The sequence below is a fragment of the Emys orbicularis genome, chromosome 1 (genome assembly GCF_028017835.1).
Source record: "Emys orbicularis isolate rEmyOrb1 chromosome 1, rEmyOrb1.hap1, whole genome shotgun sequence".
Taxonomy (NCBI): domain Eukaryota; kingdom Metazoa; phylum Chordata; order Testudines; family Emydidae; genus Emys; species Emys orbicularis.
This window is the reverse complement of record NC_088683.1, coordinates 26,833,707-26,848,754: the sequence shown is the minus strand read 5'-3', so window position 1 is coordinate 26,848,754 and position 15,048 is coordinate 26,833,707. Positions and strand designations below refer to the sequence as shown.

The 15,048-nt window shown below is 44.0% G+C and overlaps 1 protein-coding gene across 1 annotated transcript in view; it reads left to right on the top strand.

Moving 5' to 3' along the window:
• Positions 1 to 15,048, top strand: part of PHTF2 (putative homeodomain transcription factor 2) — a 153,326-nt gene that overhangs the window by 114,165 nt on the left and 24,113 nt on the right. The window contains exons 12-14 of the mRNA XM_065403358.1: positions 7,037 to 7,165; positions 8,662 to 8,934; positions 12,048 to 12,179. Of these exons, the coding sequence (XP_065259430.1) occupies positions 7,037 to 7,165; positions 8,662 to 8,934; positions 12,048 to 12,179 (534 nt within the window). The remainder of the gene's footprint in view (positions 1 to 7,036; positions 7,166 to 8,661; positions 8,935 to 12,047; positions 12,180 to 15,048) is intronic.

Here is a 15,048-nt window from a genome sequence, read left to right as displayed (position 1 = left end):
CAAACAGGACTTTTTAGAGACATTCTTAGTTTACATATGGGGCTGTAAATGAAAATTATATACATTCAAATGCATATTTAGAAAATATGGGCATTAAAAGTGTTTAAAATTCATCGGTTTCTCTAAAATATATATTCTGTTTTGTAATTAATATTGTAGTTTTGGTTCCTATATGATTTGCATATAGTTCCTAAATAGTTATTTTTAAACAAATTCAGCAGCTGTGTTACGTTTTTAAAAAAAAACCCTGAAAAAATAACTTTCCAATATAAATTGAATATTTTAATTTGCATATTTGTTAATCAAAATGGAGATTGCAGTTTAGCTTTTAATTTTATTATTTACTATCTTTTCTTCTATGTATAGTTACACTTTACTTATTTTATTCTTGATATGAAATTTAAGCGAACTCGCAATAGAATGGTATTACACCAGATCTGCTATCTTTACTTTTCTGCAGTTGTTTGTTTTTGCACAGAAAATGTTCATTTGTGGATTTAAAAAAAAGAAATAATGCTCCCAGTGTTTTTACTCCATGAAAGGAAAATCCTTGATATCATTTTTAAATTCCACTCCACTCTGTCCCTGCAACTAACCAGATTAAAGATCCTTTTAGTAATGTGTAGTTCACGTTCTGTTCAGTAACACTGAAGATTTGACCAGTGAGTGAGTAGCATTTAACAATAGGAAGAATCCAAATGAATAGTAGGAAAGCCATTCTGTGAAAAAGATCTAGCTTTAAACAGTTAAAAAAAATTACCTCAACTTTATTACAAGGTGAACTAGTAAGCTATACCCTTTCAATATTCTTTTTAAATTTCTTCAATTAGAGGGAGTATTACGCCACTGTTCAAGTTTTTGCATAGGCCAGTGTTTCTCAAATGCGACCACTGTGGCCGCATGCCACCACCAGGAATTTTTTGTGCAGCCTGTCACAGTGGGTAGCAGCAAGGAAAGTTTCTGGCAACTTTCCTCTGCCTCCTCCCTGCCACAGTTTTTCATTGCTGTGTGTAGCTACATGCCACAGTGTGGACACAGCCTACTTTTTTACTACAGCATGTAGCTACACACACCCTACATACCAATGCAAGTACAGATAGGGCCTTAGAGTACACCTATGTCAGTGTCTTTGAAGACGTTGGGAGAAACCAGGTTCTCCCAAGATCACCAGCACATCCAGACATTTTGTTACTCTTTAGCCTTCCCAAGTTGTATTTTGGGTTAAGTTATTTTCAGAGGCAAAGCATAGCTGTGCCAGCAGAAGCCTCAAATATAGACTGTTTTGCAAGTATAGCTGCGTTCCCAATAGGAGCATTTTCCAGTATTCCTACACCAGTAAAGTGCTCCAAGTGTAGATATAACATAGACGAAGCCCTAGACTTCTAAAAAGCTCCAGATAGCATAAATATGTTAATTATGACATCTGAACCTACAAAACCAAAAAATGAAATAATAATGGGTGATTTCAACTATCTTCATATTGCCTGGGTAAATGTCATCTTAGGGCATGATGCAGAGAAAAAATTTCTAGACACCGTAAATGACTGCTTCCTGTAGAAGCGAGTCCTGGAACTCACAAAGGCAGAGGCAATTCTTGATTTAGTCCTAGGTAAAGCACAGGATCTAGTCCAAGAAATAACTATAGCTGAACAGCTCAGTAATAGTAACAATAATGTAATTAAATTTAACATGCTTGTAGGAAGGGGAAATATTAAAAAAAAAACCAAACCCATTACAGTAACATTTAACTTCACTTATGGAAATTTAAAAAGAGTAGTCACAAGGGTAAAAGGCCTGCAAGCAGCACAGAGACTATTTAAAGACATCATAATAGAGGCTCAGATTAAATGTAGATCCCAAATAAAAAAAGAGTAGTAGAACGAAAAGAATCACACAATGGTTTAATAGCAGAGTAATGGGGACCATTAGAGGCAAAATGACATTCTTTAAAATTTGTAAGTCAAATCCTAATGAGGAAAACAGGAAGGAGAACAAACTCTGGCAAGTAACTTGTAAAAATGTAAGGCAGACCAAAAAAGAATTTGAGAAGCAACTTGCTAAAGATGCAAAAACTACTACTAATTTTTTTAAGTACATCAGAAGCCTGCTACATAAGCAGTGGGGCCTCTATATGGCAAAGGTGTTAAAGAAGCCTCAAGGAGGACAAGGCCATTGCAGAGTAGCTAAATAAATTCTTTGCATTGGTCTTCACTGCAGAGGAAGTGGGATCCACACTGGAGCTATTCTTTTGGGGTGAAAAATCTGAAGTATTGTCCCAAATTGATGTATCAATTGAAGATTTTTTTTTTAAAATAAATTGACAAATTAAGTCACAAGGACCAGATGATATCCACCCAATAGTTCTGAAGGAACTGAAATATGAAATTGCAGAACTGACTGTAGTATGTAACCTATCACTGAAATCCGCTTCTGCACCAGATGACTGGAAAGTAGCTAATGTAACGCTGATTTAAAAAAAAAAAAAAAAAAAAAAAAAAAAAAAGGCTCCAGCAGAGATCCTGGGTGAGCTGAACTTCAGTACTGGGAAACTTGGTAAAAACTATAGTACCAGAATAGAATTATCAGACACCTACATAAACACAATATGTTGGGGAAGAGTCAACACGGCTTTTGTAAAGGGAAGTCATGCCTCACCAATATACAGTAAAAGCTGTTATCTGGCACTTTACCAATTGGAAAGCTCTATAAACAAGCATTTCGGGAGGGGGCTCTGGAAGGGCGTTTGGGTGCGGGAGGGAATTCGGGGCAGGGGGTTGAGGTGCAGGAGGGATTTTTGGGGTGCCAGATCTGGGCAGCTCCCCGCAAACAGCGACATGCCCCTGCTGCTCCTAGGTGGAGGCATGGCCAGGCTGCCTCTTCCTGCAGGCACCACCCCCGCAGCTCCCACTGGTCACAGTCAATGCTCCTAGGCAGAGGGATGGCCATGGGGGTTCTGTGCGCTGCCCCCTCCCTGAGCACAGGCTCCGCAGCTCCCACTGGCCGGGGAATGTGACCAATGGGAGCTGTGGGAGCCAGTGCCCACCTAGGAGAAGCAGGGACATGTCACCTCTTGCAAGGAGCCGTGCAAGGTGAATGCCACCCGAATCCTGCACCCCAAAAACCCTTCTGTGCCCCAACCCTCTGCCCCGAGCCCCCTCCCACACCCAAACTCCCTACCAGAGCCCGCACCTCCTCCCGCACCCCAGCCCTGAGCCCCCTCCCACACCCAAACTCCCTCCCTTTTAGTTAACCACAATTTTTGACTTACCGGCACCCCCCCATTTTCCCCCAACATGCCTGGTAACAAAGTTTTTACTGTATTAAAATTCTTTGAGGGAGTCAACAAGCATGTGGATAGGAGTGATCCAGTAGATACAGTATACTTGGATTTTCAGAAAGCCTTTGACAAGGTCCCTCACCAAAAGCTCGTAAGCAAACATGGACTAAGAGGGAAGGTCCTCTCATGAATCAGTAACTGCTTGAAAGATAGGAAACAGTCAGTTTGCACAATGGAGAGAGTTCAACAGATTCTTCAAGTGCTTGCTCGTGTCGATTCCATTCTAGATGTGTGCGCGACCTCGTGCACAGTTGTCGGAATTTTTTGCCTTGGCAGTATCCATTGGGCCAGCTGTGGAGCCATCTGGAGTGCTGTGCTCATGCACCGGTATATGAGGCGCCGCCAGCACTACACCCCCTCAGTTCCTTCTTACCACATAGGTCGGAGCTCCTTCCCCTTGCCCCCCCAAGTGGATAGTGGTTTTTCTAGTACCTATTGTCTCTTCTCTTTGTATATAGCTGTTAGTTAGTAATTAGGTGTTAAGTTGTAAGAGTTAGTAAGTTAGAGTCCTTGCAGGGACTTTACCCCGGGGTGGGGCATGCCCCGGTCTCCAGGTTTCAAGCCCTGTTCATACTGCAATAGGCCTATGCCTGTTAGCGACCCCCATGGCAGCTTCCTAAAGTGCTTGGGAGAGTCGCACATAAAGGACAAGTGTTGAATTTGCAAAAACTTTCGTCCCGGAACTCAAAAGGAGTGGGACATTTGTCTGAGGGCCCTCCTCATGGAGTCCACGTTTTGTCCAGCCTTGGAGCCTTCCTCCTCTGACTCCACGCCTAGCACCTTGGCGTTGGTGAGGAGCGCATTGCTGGCACCGAGCTCCTCCCGGCACCGCTCCTCTTTGCTGGTGCTGAAAAAGAGAGGCTCCCTGGCACTGAACAAGAAAGGACAAGGGGCACTGGGCAAAGGACCCAGTGCAGGCTGCCTGCCCATTCCGGAGCCTCAAGGGGGGTGCCTTTCCATCTGGACCCCCCAGCCCCCCTCTCCCTTCCCTCCAGGGATCCGACTCTTGAGAGCGTTAGGGGACCCAAGTACCTGGTAGTGCCTTTGACGTCTGAGGCCCTCCTGGTGGCTAGGGACCAGAGAGCCCTTCCTGCACTGTGTAGAAAAGCCATGGGACCACCTCAGAGGGCAGCCAAATGCTGTCGGTCCCCATAGCAGAGGCAGCGCTCCCCAACTCCATGACTGAGGTCTCCGGTCAGATGGTCCAGGTTGCCGGCACTGCGGTCCTGGTCTCCACCAGCGCAGCGTGGATCACCTGCAGTGAGGCACAGATCATCCTCCCACCAGCTGACACCCCAGCTTAGGTCTCTATCCATGCATCGTTCTCCACTGGTACACAACCACTCACCTTCGCAGCACCAATATCTACGTCCCCGGCACCGGTCCTTGGAGAGGCGCTAATCACCTTATTCGAGGCACTGCTCCGCTGCACTTAGTATCAGCTGCCAGACCCAGGCATTTACAGCCCTGCCTTGGTCACCGGAAGGGACTCATCTGGGTCGGAGTGAGACTTTAGCCTCTTGCCACAGCAGCAGCGACCCCTGTGGGTGCCAGAAACCGTCTCGGCTCCTATGGTGCCAGCATGGCAGCAGGGGCCAGTGGCCAGCCCAATGGCCTTATTGAAACGTCTGGGGCATGCCGGCGATGCTGATGCCTTTCTCACACCAGTCCTCCCTTGTGGCTTCGGAGAAGCAACTCCCTCCACCGATAGTACCAAGTTCGGTGCGCAGCCCGGACTCTGATGCTGGGGTAGAGGAGCAGGTGTGCACAACAAGAGAGTCTTCCCCTACGGGGGACAGTGCCCCAGGCCCTTCCACAGTGGTGCAATCATCATCCTTGTCACCAGATGAGGCTGTAGTGGGACCCTCACATGCTAGTTTGCCCAATGACTTTAGAGAGCACCAAGCCCTGCTTAGAAGGGTGGCTTCGAACTTGGGCTCAGAAGTGGAGGAACTGGTGGAGCAATCAGACAACTTTTTTGACGTTCTAACAGTGGCAGCCCCATCATGGGTTGCACTGCTGGTATATGAAGGGGTTCTAAAGATCGCAAAGGCCCTGTGGCTAATCCCGTCTTCTATCCCACCCACCTCCAAGGGGGTAGAAAAGAAACATTTCATCCCCGCTCAAGGGTTCAAGTATTTGTATACCCACCCACCCCCAGGGTTGCTTGTTGTATTTGCGGCCAACGAAAAGGACAGGCAAGGGCAAGTGAGTTCCAACCCCCAAAACAAAGACGCCTGGAGGGTGAACCTTTTTGGAAGAAAAGCTTATTCAACAGACAGCCTTCAGTTTAGAGTCTTCAACCACCAAGCTTTGTTGGGGAGATACAGTTTTAACTTGTGGGACTCCGTCAAGAAGTTCAGAGACTCCCTGCCTCAGGAATTTGCTACCATCCTGGAGGAGGTTACTGCGGTAGTGAGGGGCTCTCTCCAGAGGGCCTGGGACACAGCTGATTCGACAGCCAGGGTCATTACTTTGGACTTAGTGATGAGGCACAGTTCCTGGCTTCAGTCCTCAAGTTGTCCCAGGAAACCCAGTCCTCCATCCATAACCTTCCCGTTGAAGGAAACTGGCTCTTTTCAGAGCAGACGGATGCGAGGCTGCATGGACTCAACAATTCTTGAGCCACCCTCTGCTCGCTAGGTCTGCGTATGCCGCAAATGGGAAGAAAGCAGTTCCAGCCACCCCTGCCTCTCTTCCTAAAGAAACCCTGCCAGGGAGACGGAGACAGAGGGTTCAGTCATTGTTGTCTCTCCACCTCCCGTTTGCCCGCTCAGCCTGCCTGGCGAAACACCAGGGGATGCAGAATCACTCCTTTTGAGGATGCACTCAAGGAATTGCAGGTTGTAGCCCAGATATATTATACCGAACACCCAACAGTCTGAGGTTACTTGTGACCATGCCGACCGGAAGGGACGCAGGCAGGGCCGGCTTTAAGCCGATTCCTTGGAATCGGGCCCCGCGCCCGCGCCTAAGAGGGCCCCGCTCCGGGGGTCTTCGGTGGCATTTCGGCGGCGGGGGGGTCCTTCGGTGCCGCGGAAGACCCGGAGCGGACCCCCCCCCGCCGCAAAGTGCCGCTGAAGCCCCGGACTACCGCCGGGTATTGGAATCGGGCCCCACGGGTCATAAAGCCGGCCCTGGACGTAGGCGATTGAGGAAGGTCAATTCTGAAAACTGACTGGTGCCCTATGAGGAAAGGTTAAAAAACAAACAAACCTGTGCATGTTTAGTCTTGAAAAGAAGACTGATGGGAGGGGGGTACTGATAATCTTCTAATGTGTTAAGGACTGTTATAAAGAGGATTGTGAACAATTGTTCTGCATGCCCACTGAAGATAAAACAAGAAATAATGGGCTTAATCTGCAGCAAGAGAGAATTAGTGAAGTACTGGACTAGTCTTCCAAGTGAAGTTGTAGAATTCCTGTCATTGAAGGTTTTTAAGAACAGGTTAGACAAACACCTGTCAGGGATAGTCTAGGTGTACTTAGTCCTGCCTCAACGCAGGGGGATGGACTAGATACTTCTCAAGGTCCATTCCAATCTTGCATTTTTGATTCTGTGATGATCTGGTACACATGAAAGCTCTTTACAACAATATTCAAGACACAATCTGATGTAATTTCTTTTGTCAGCAGTAAATTTTGTTGGTGAACTATACAATACTTATTATATACAAATGAATATCCTTGCTTTTTATAGAGTCATTTGCCCTGGCTCCATAGTTCCAATCCAGGACTAGAAAAAGTAAGCGCTATTGTATGGGAGGGTAATGATTGCAAGAAAGCTGATATGTCAGTGCTTGAAATCAGCGGCATGATAATGAACAGAGTGAGTATTCTTTTCCTTTTACTCCATGCAAACTATAAGTAGCACTCAGAATTATCATGTTTTGGGCAGATTTTCTCTTTGATAATCTCCAGCAAATATCTTTAGAAATCTTGCTCCATGAGATCTCATTCTGATTTTATTTTGTCACCATCAGTGGTTACAAGAGCTATTGAATCTCCAATCTTAAAACCATGTATTTTAGATTCGAATTACTATATATCCATACAGTGAGCTTAATTGTTAGTCTTTATTTGTTTTTTTTCCAGGCACTTGAACATTCTGTGAATGTTGGTCCCCCAACTCTTAGGAACAGCCAATTTCACTTCTGGGTTTTATGTGAATATCAAAAATTAGAAATATGTTAGCGATACAGCTATAGATATAAATAGCTGAAAACTAGAGTTAAGGTTGGAAAAAATATTGCTTACTTTATGAAATAAATCTTTAAGAAAATGGATGCTACGTCTGATTGCACCAAAATGTTCCCAAATAAAATTCTCCTCTTAAGAGAAGCCCGATATGACCCTATGTGTCAGGGGTAGTCAGTTATTTTTTTTGTCAAGGTCCAGACGCCAGAAGTGTTTTTTTTTTTTTTTTTTTTAAATAGCTATAATGATAATAAGTACCGGTAAATAAAGATTTTGGGGTCCATTCAAAAGCATCTGGTGGTCTGGATTTGGCCTGCAGTCCGCCTGTTGACTACCCCTGCATATGCTGTACCAATACTACCAATATGGACACCAGCAGAGATAGACTAGACTTCAATACCAAATCCAGACATACACAGCTTTAGCTAAAGAGAACCGTCATTTGTTTTAGCAGTATTGAGAGCATTATTCTCTGTGAACAAGTGATTAGAAGGCAACACAGTTACACGCTTAGGTGAACCACATGTGCCTTATCCACAGAGACAATATAGCCCTCTATTATTTATTTATATTGTGATAACACCAAAAGACCCAGGCAGGATTGGGGTTTCATGGTGCTAGGTGCCATACAAACATTTAGGAAGACATTGTCCCTGCAAAGAACTTACATTCTAAAAAGACAAAGATGCAGGGAAGGTGAACAAGATACAACATGTAAGCAAAGAAATTAGGTTGATTGGCACATATGTTATTTCACTGTTGTCTTTATTTTTAATAAAATTACTCTGCTTTCTCTCAGCCTATCTGTTTTAGTTCCTTATAAAAAACAATAATTTATAGGTTAAATGTATTTACTAATTTTATTTTCAGTGTGCATTTAACTATTTTCACCTGTTTCTGGAGCTACCTATCCATCCTCAACCTCAGTTTCATTGTCATTTTGTATATTCAAGGTATACTGTTTCTATAACAGTACATTTTGAAGGTGTTTAATAAATATTTTACATCTTGTATGGCTTTTTTTTGAACTGCCATTGCTAAACTGAAGTAATAACTAAGTTGTTGACACTAACAGGCATGAGATTAATTCTGATAATAAATGGATAACTTTATTTCTCCCATTTTTAGGTGAACAGCCACATGCCAGGAATAGGATACCAGATTTTTGGAAACGTAATCTCTTTAATCCTGGGTTTAACTCCATTTATATTTCGACTTTCCCAAGCTAAGGATTTGGAACAGCTAGCTACACATTCTGCTACTGAACTTTATATTATTGCATTTGGGTCAAATGGAGACATACCTGTTCTTTCTATGGTTATAATAAGTTTTGTAGTCCGTGTGTCCCTTGTATGGATTTTCTTTTTTCTGCTATGTGTAGCAGAGAGAACATACAAACAGGTAAGTGTTCTATCAAGCCTCTCTTTATTACATTTCCTTTATGGAAGAAAAAGAAAACGAAGTATTATGCTTCATGAGTTTTGTTGGGCATAAATAATTTAAACTGTTTCTTCTTGGTGCTAAGGTCCACAGATCCATTACAGTGGACACTTCAGACTGATTGTCTTGGGGGGCAGAACCAGACCTGTCAGTCACTGGCAGATGTGGAACACCTTGCCCTTTGAAGTTCCCTCTAGTTTTATCAGCCTCTTTTACAACCAGTGACTCAGTAAGATATCCCTGCTACAGTTTTTTCTGAGGAAAACTTTCACCTTTTATTTCAAATTTCTGATTAACACTTTAGATCAATAATTGTCCAACTGATTCTCAGCCATGTCCCAGAGCTGAAGTTCCCTCAGTCCCCCTGTACCCCATACAGCAGTGTTTCCCAAACTTGGGACACCGTTTGTGTAGGGAAAGCTCCTGGCGGGCCGGGCCGGTTTGTTTACCTGCCCCGTCCGCAGGTTCCGCCGATCGCGGCTCCCACTGGCCGCGGTTCGCTGCTCCAGGCCAATGGGGGCTGCTGGAAGCAGCGCGGGCTGAGACGCCACTTCCAGCAGCTCCCATTGACCTGGAGCAGCGAACCGTGGCCAGTGGGTGCCGCGATCGGCGGAACCTGCGGACGGGGCAGGTAAACAAACCGGCCCAGCCCGCCGGGGGCTTTCCCTACACAAGCGGCGTCCCAAGTTTGGGAAACACTGCCGTACAGGAAAGGAGTCAGGCAGGATTGGAATAGCCATCTCCAGGGGCAAGCAGCTCCCCCTCCCTTGTTTTCACAACAGGAGTGATGCCAGATGGGCCGTGCTGCAGATGGAAAATAGTGTCTAAATCGTTAGAGCCCATGTCAGCAGCCACACGCCTGACTGAGGAGCTCAGATGTCTTCTCCTCTTCTGCCTCTCCTCAGGCAGTGTATGGAGGGCATTGGCTATAGCATGGACACTGCCAACACTGGATAGTCAGGCCCAGCTTCCTCTCCCTGCTGCCATCTCAACAACAGGCCTCCCAAGGGATCCCTACTGATATCCCAGGCTGGGGCTATCCAGGGAAATGTAGAACCATCTGTTTTTTATAGATTCCATACAGTAGATAGGATTAGAGCCTCTGGGGAGTCCATTCTTGAATCCCTGAGCACCTTACCTGAGAGATCCAGAAGGGATCTGTACTGGGGAGACAAGACAATGAGCCCTGCCTGCTGAGGGCAGAGAGATTGCTAGCCACTTGGAAAGCTTTTTGGAAGAGTGTCTTAGCTTAATTGTGTTCCTCTCTCTGAAGTTCCCCTGTTCACCTTCATAGAGCATGGGTTGGCAGATAAAGGTGGAAAAGACTAAACCAAAGACTTGGGGAGGGGATATTTTTCCTTAAGGAAGGAAGGCCTGTTGTCCATATCAGAGTTAAGGGATTAAATAATACAATTATATATTTTAAAAAGACAGATAATCTTTCAGGCAGAATACGGAGTTCTATGAAACTATAATTAGGAGGTCTGTGGCTGCTGTACACAAGCTATGACTACTTATCCCTCCCAATCTTCCCTAGGAAGATACTATAACAGGGGTTCTCAAACTGGGGGTCAGGACCCCTCAGGGGGTCACGAGGTTATTACATGGGGGGTCGCGAACTGTCAGCCTCCACCCCAAACCCCGCTTCACCTCCAGCATGTATAATGGTGTTTAAATATATAAAAATGTGTTTTTAATTTATATGGGGGGGTCGCACTCAGAAGCTTGCTATGTGAAAGGGGTCACCAGTACAAAAGTTTGAGAACCACTGTACTAAAATAGAGAAATGGAGATTTCCTACCACACATAAGAAACTAGCTATAGGTCCACCTGCTCCTTACCAGGCTGTTTTGCTCAGTTTTCACTCTGGGTTGCCATGCTTAAAAGTACAGATTCTTCTTCGAGTATCTGTGCATGTTGATCCCAGTACATATGTGCCCTATACAAAGGAATGGAAATCTTTTAAGTAGCAGTGTCTATTAGAACTGCAAATGGACTCTGCATGCTGTTCTGCCCGCCGCCCCCACCAAACATGCTCAGTGGCATAAAGGGTGGAGTTGCCCCCGAACCACCACTCAGTTTTTTCTTATAGCTTGTGACAGTGAGACAGACCAACCTCATTGTCATCTTAGCTACTGTAGTCTCTGTGTGGCTATATAGCTAGTGTAATTACAATACTTAGTTTTTCTTTATTTTAATATATATATATATATATATATATATATATATATATATATATATAGTTGTTAGCCCATTGATAAAAATGAATATGTGTGTGTGTGTGTGTATATATATATGTGTGTGTGTGTGTGTATATATATATATATATATATATATATATATATACACACACACACACACATAGGTTGTTTTTATTTAGCTGCCCCAGTACCAGGTCTATCAGCCCTATGGCTGACTTAGAATTTCCAGGTTTTGAAACCTGGCTGTTGTGCATCATTCCAATAAATGATGGACACAATAAGTGCCTTTTTTTCCCCCCTGGGAAAAGGCCATAAGCCCAGAAAGTATGTGATTTTATAAGTCTTTTTCAGAATGCATCCTGAAAGCCAGAGAGCTGTGTTTAAAATTCTTCCTGATGGAACAGTCAATGAGAGGTGCATTGTACTCTGTAGTCCTCTCAAGGGAAGAAGCCCCTGCTTCTTTGGAATCTCACTAAGCATGTGTCCTGGGTTTTATTTGTTTTGTTTTGTGTGTGTGTGTGGTCGAAACTATTCAGTAAACTGGACATGAATTCATGAATACTTTTGGTTTACCCAAAACTGCATTTTTCTGCCGATAAACTTTTGCCCAGCTCTCTTGGTAATGGATCTGTGTAAAATGCAAATTTTCAGGCAAGCACAGTTAAATTTTCCTATTCTGTAGTATTAATGGATTCATACAATTTATTGATGTATTCTTTTTAGTATAGCACTACCTGTATTTCTGCTCTTTAAAGTAGCATATTTAATATATGAAACTAAATTGATAAGCCGTGTTGAGCTCAGCTTTGTTTCACTGCATTTTTTAATGAATTTATAATAACTTAACTGTAAAATTTTGTTCGTCTCTCGTAGAGGCTTCTTTTTGCCAAACTCTTTGGTCATTTAACATCTGCTAGAAGGGCAAGAAAATCAGAGATTCCTCACTTCCGGCTGAAGAAAGTGCAAAATATAAAAATGTGGCTCTCTCTCCGGTCCTATTTGAAGGTAAAATGACCATATTTTTTCCTATCACTCTTACACTGTTAATATAAATGCATGTTCCATTGTTGGAAAGCTGATGATATTGTTGCATTGAGGTCTGCCCTCCTCTGAATTGCTAACTTCCTTTCAATATCCTCACTTCTCTCCTAATCCAAGACATTTTGGCTGCACCTGTTGCAATAAACAAAGCTAGCTCAGGCTTTTCCAACAAGCTCCTGGTCCTGACCAAGCCCTTTGTGCCTTTCTTTGACTCCAGTGGTGGTGGTTTAGCCTCCTGCCTTATCATAGACTCCCTTATGACAGAATAAATCATATTCTTGGGGGAATTCTGCACCACTGCGCAACGCAGAATTTTGCAGAAATTAATGTTGTGCATGCAGAATTTCCTTTCCCCCATAGAAATGGGCTGCAGTGTTGCTAGGGGCCACTGGACTCAGCAGAGCCCCAGCTTGCAAATAGAAGACACTGCTGGGGATAGAGAGAGGGAACTAGAGGGTTCCTGGCAGCTGCAGTTCCCAGCATGCCCTGATGGAAGGGAGAGGGTGGCACGCAGGAAACTCCGTGCAAGCCTGGGACCAAGCATTAGGCTGTTTCTCCCTGTGGATCCCTGGGCTCTGGGGGGGAGTGGGATGGTTGCATGGGCAAGGGGGGGCTCTGCAGCTGGGCTCTGGGGGAGGACCGGGTGCAATCTGGGCTGGGGGGGGGGGAGCTGTGGTTGGGCTCTGGGGAAGAGAGGGTTTGGGTGTATTGGCTGGGTGGGGGCCTGCTGATGGGCTGTGGGGGAAGGAGAGGGTTGTGGGTGTCAGGCCCCCTGCTGGACTCTGGGGAAAGGGAGGGAAGGGGCAGAGAAACAGGAACTGGGTTGTCATAGGGGTTTCTTTAACTCTACTCCTGGGAGAATTTTTGTGTGTTTGTTTTGTTACAGACATACTTGCTGACAGGTATTTTGAAATAAATTACCAAAATAATTGAAACTGGCATGATTATGTAGTGTTATTTTGACAAATAAAATTTGCAGAATTTTAAAATATTGAGCACAGAATTTTTAATGTTTTGGTGCAGAATGCCCCCAGGAGTAAAATCAGATGGAGCAATCAGAAGATAAAGTGGAGCTCCATCTACAAGGAGACTCTCAAGCGTAATAAAAAGACAGCACTGCCATGATTACTCCCAATCTGCAAACCCTTCTTCTTCCAAGGAATGGCTTGTTAGGGTTTCTGCTTCCCATCATATCAATAAAGGCTCTTCCAGAAACCTCTCCATAAGGGAAGATCAATCCTCTTCTTCACGTCTTAAAACTCCACAAAGTGAATCATCCTTCCTAATAAGCGATTCTTCAGGGTAAAGCCCAAACCCTCCCCCCCCGTCCCCTCCCCCCGAGTCCAAGGTCCAGGCCACCTCCAAAAGAAAAACTCAAGGTATCATCCCAGGTTCTTAAATTAAGTAACTGAGCTGCTGGGCAAATAATCCTTTCAGTTTTCTTTCCAAATGGAAGTTCTGGACTCAGGAGTGTTCTCTAACAACTTATTCACAGCATGTTTATAAAGATGTTGGTTCTGCTAACAGTTCAGCTAAGGATTCTACAGGCTCATTTAAACCTGTTCTTAGATGACATATTTACCAGAACACTATTTTTGAGGATCTTGCAGGAAGTGACCCAAGAGGACCCCTTCTATACACCAAGTACGCAGGTTCATCATAAACTTGAAAGAGCGTTCCCTGATCCTCTTTCAAGAATAATCCACCCAATAGTTGACGTGAACATAGGAGAACTAGTTTCCCTATCTAGTCTATCTAATCTTATCTACTGTGGGTACTTATATGATATCCATTACTACTGCATCTGAGTGTTTTGCAATCTTTAATGTACTTGTGCCTAGAAAACTTCTCAGATAGGGAAGTACAATTATCCCCATTTATAGGTGGGAAGCTGAGACACAGAGACTGTGACTTGACCAGAGACACACAGGAAGTCTGTGGCACAGAATCAAACCCAGTTCTTCAGAGTCCCAGGCTAGTGCCCTGATCACTGGAACTTCTTTCCTCTGTAGACAACAGAGAGCATCTTCTTCTTTTGTATGACTGGTGGAGAGCAGCAACCTACAATTTCACCTGAAGTTGATTGAACCAGGTGGCTACATCAGGAGTAGCAAAATTTATTGCAGTGATGCCTCCTTCATATTTATAAGATTTGATAAGATGCAGATAGTGATTTCCAGGATATCGTGGAATCAGGTGTCTTCCATCCGTCTTTAACTGCAGCTTCAGTTTCCAGCACCGAGATTCTCCAGGGGTTGGCTGAGCCCTATAGCCTCATGGAAAAGACTAAACTGCCTCCAGCCTTTGCAGGAAGTGAGGTTTAGTCTGAATGTCTGGGGAAGAGATTAGTCCCAGAAAGAAAATGTCAAGTAACAAATTTTCTACACTACTTGGCCTTTTTAATGAAATAAGCTTCCTTTTCTAAGATTAAATATAAAAAAGCTACACTGCCTAGACTTCTCAACTTAGTTATATCCTTGAATGCTAACTTTATCCAGCGTATACCATTGTTAAAAATGCTTTTTTTTTTTTTCTGGGAGGCCAGGAGGTCTTCCACTTTTCCTTTGTGATCCTGAAATGGTCTGTTCCCCTTTGCTTCCACCACACTTCTGTTTGAGAAAGGTCAGGGCATGACTTCATTTTGAACCCTTCCAACACCACTTTCTTAAAGGGAACTGTCAACTTAAAAATGTTGTAAACAAGTTTGTTTACCCATATTCCTAATATTATTAAAATAATATTTAAGTTAATATTGTATGAACGTTTTGAAATACAGATCACTTGTTAGTACTTATGCTCTTTATTTCTCTCCTCTCCGACAATGGAAATCAGT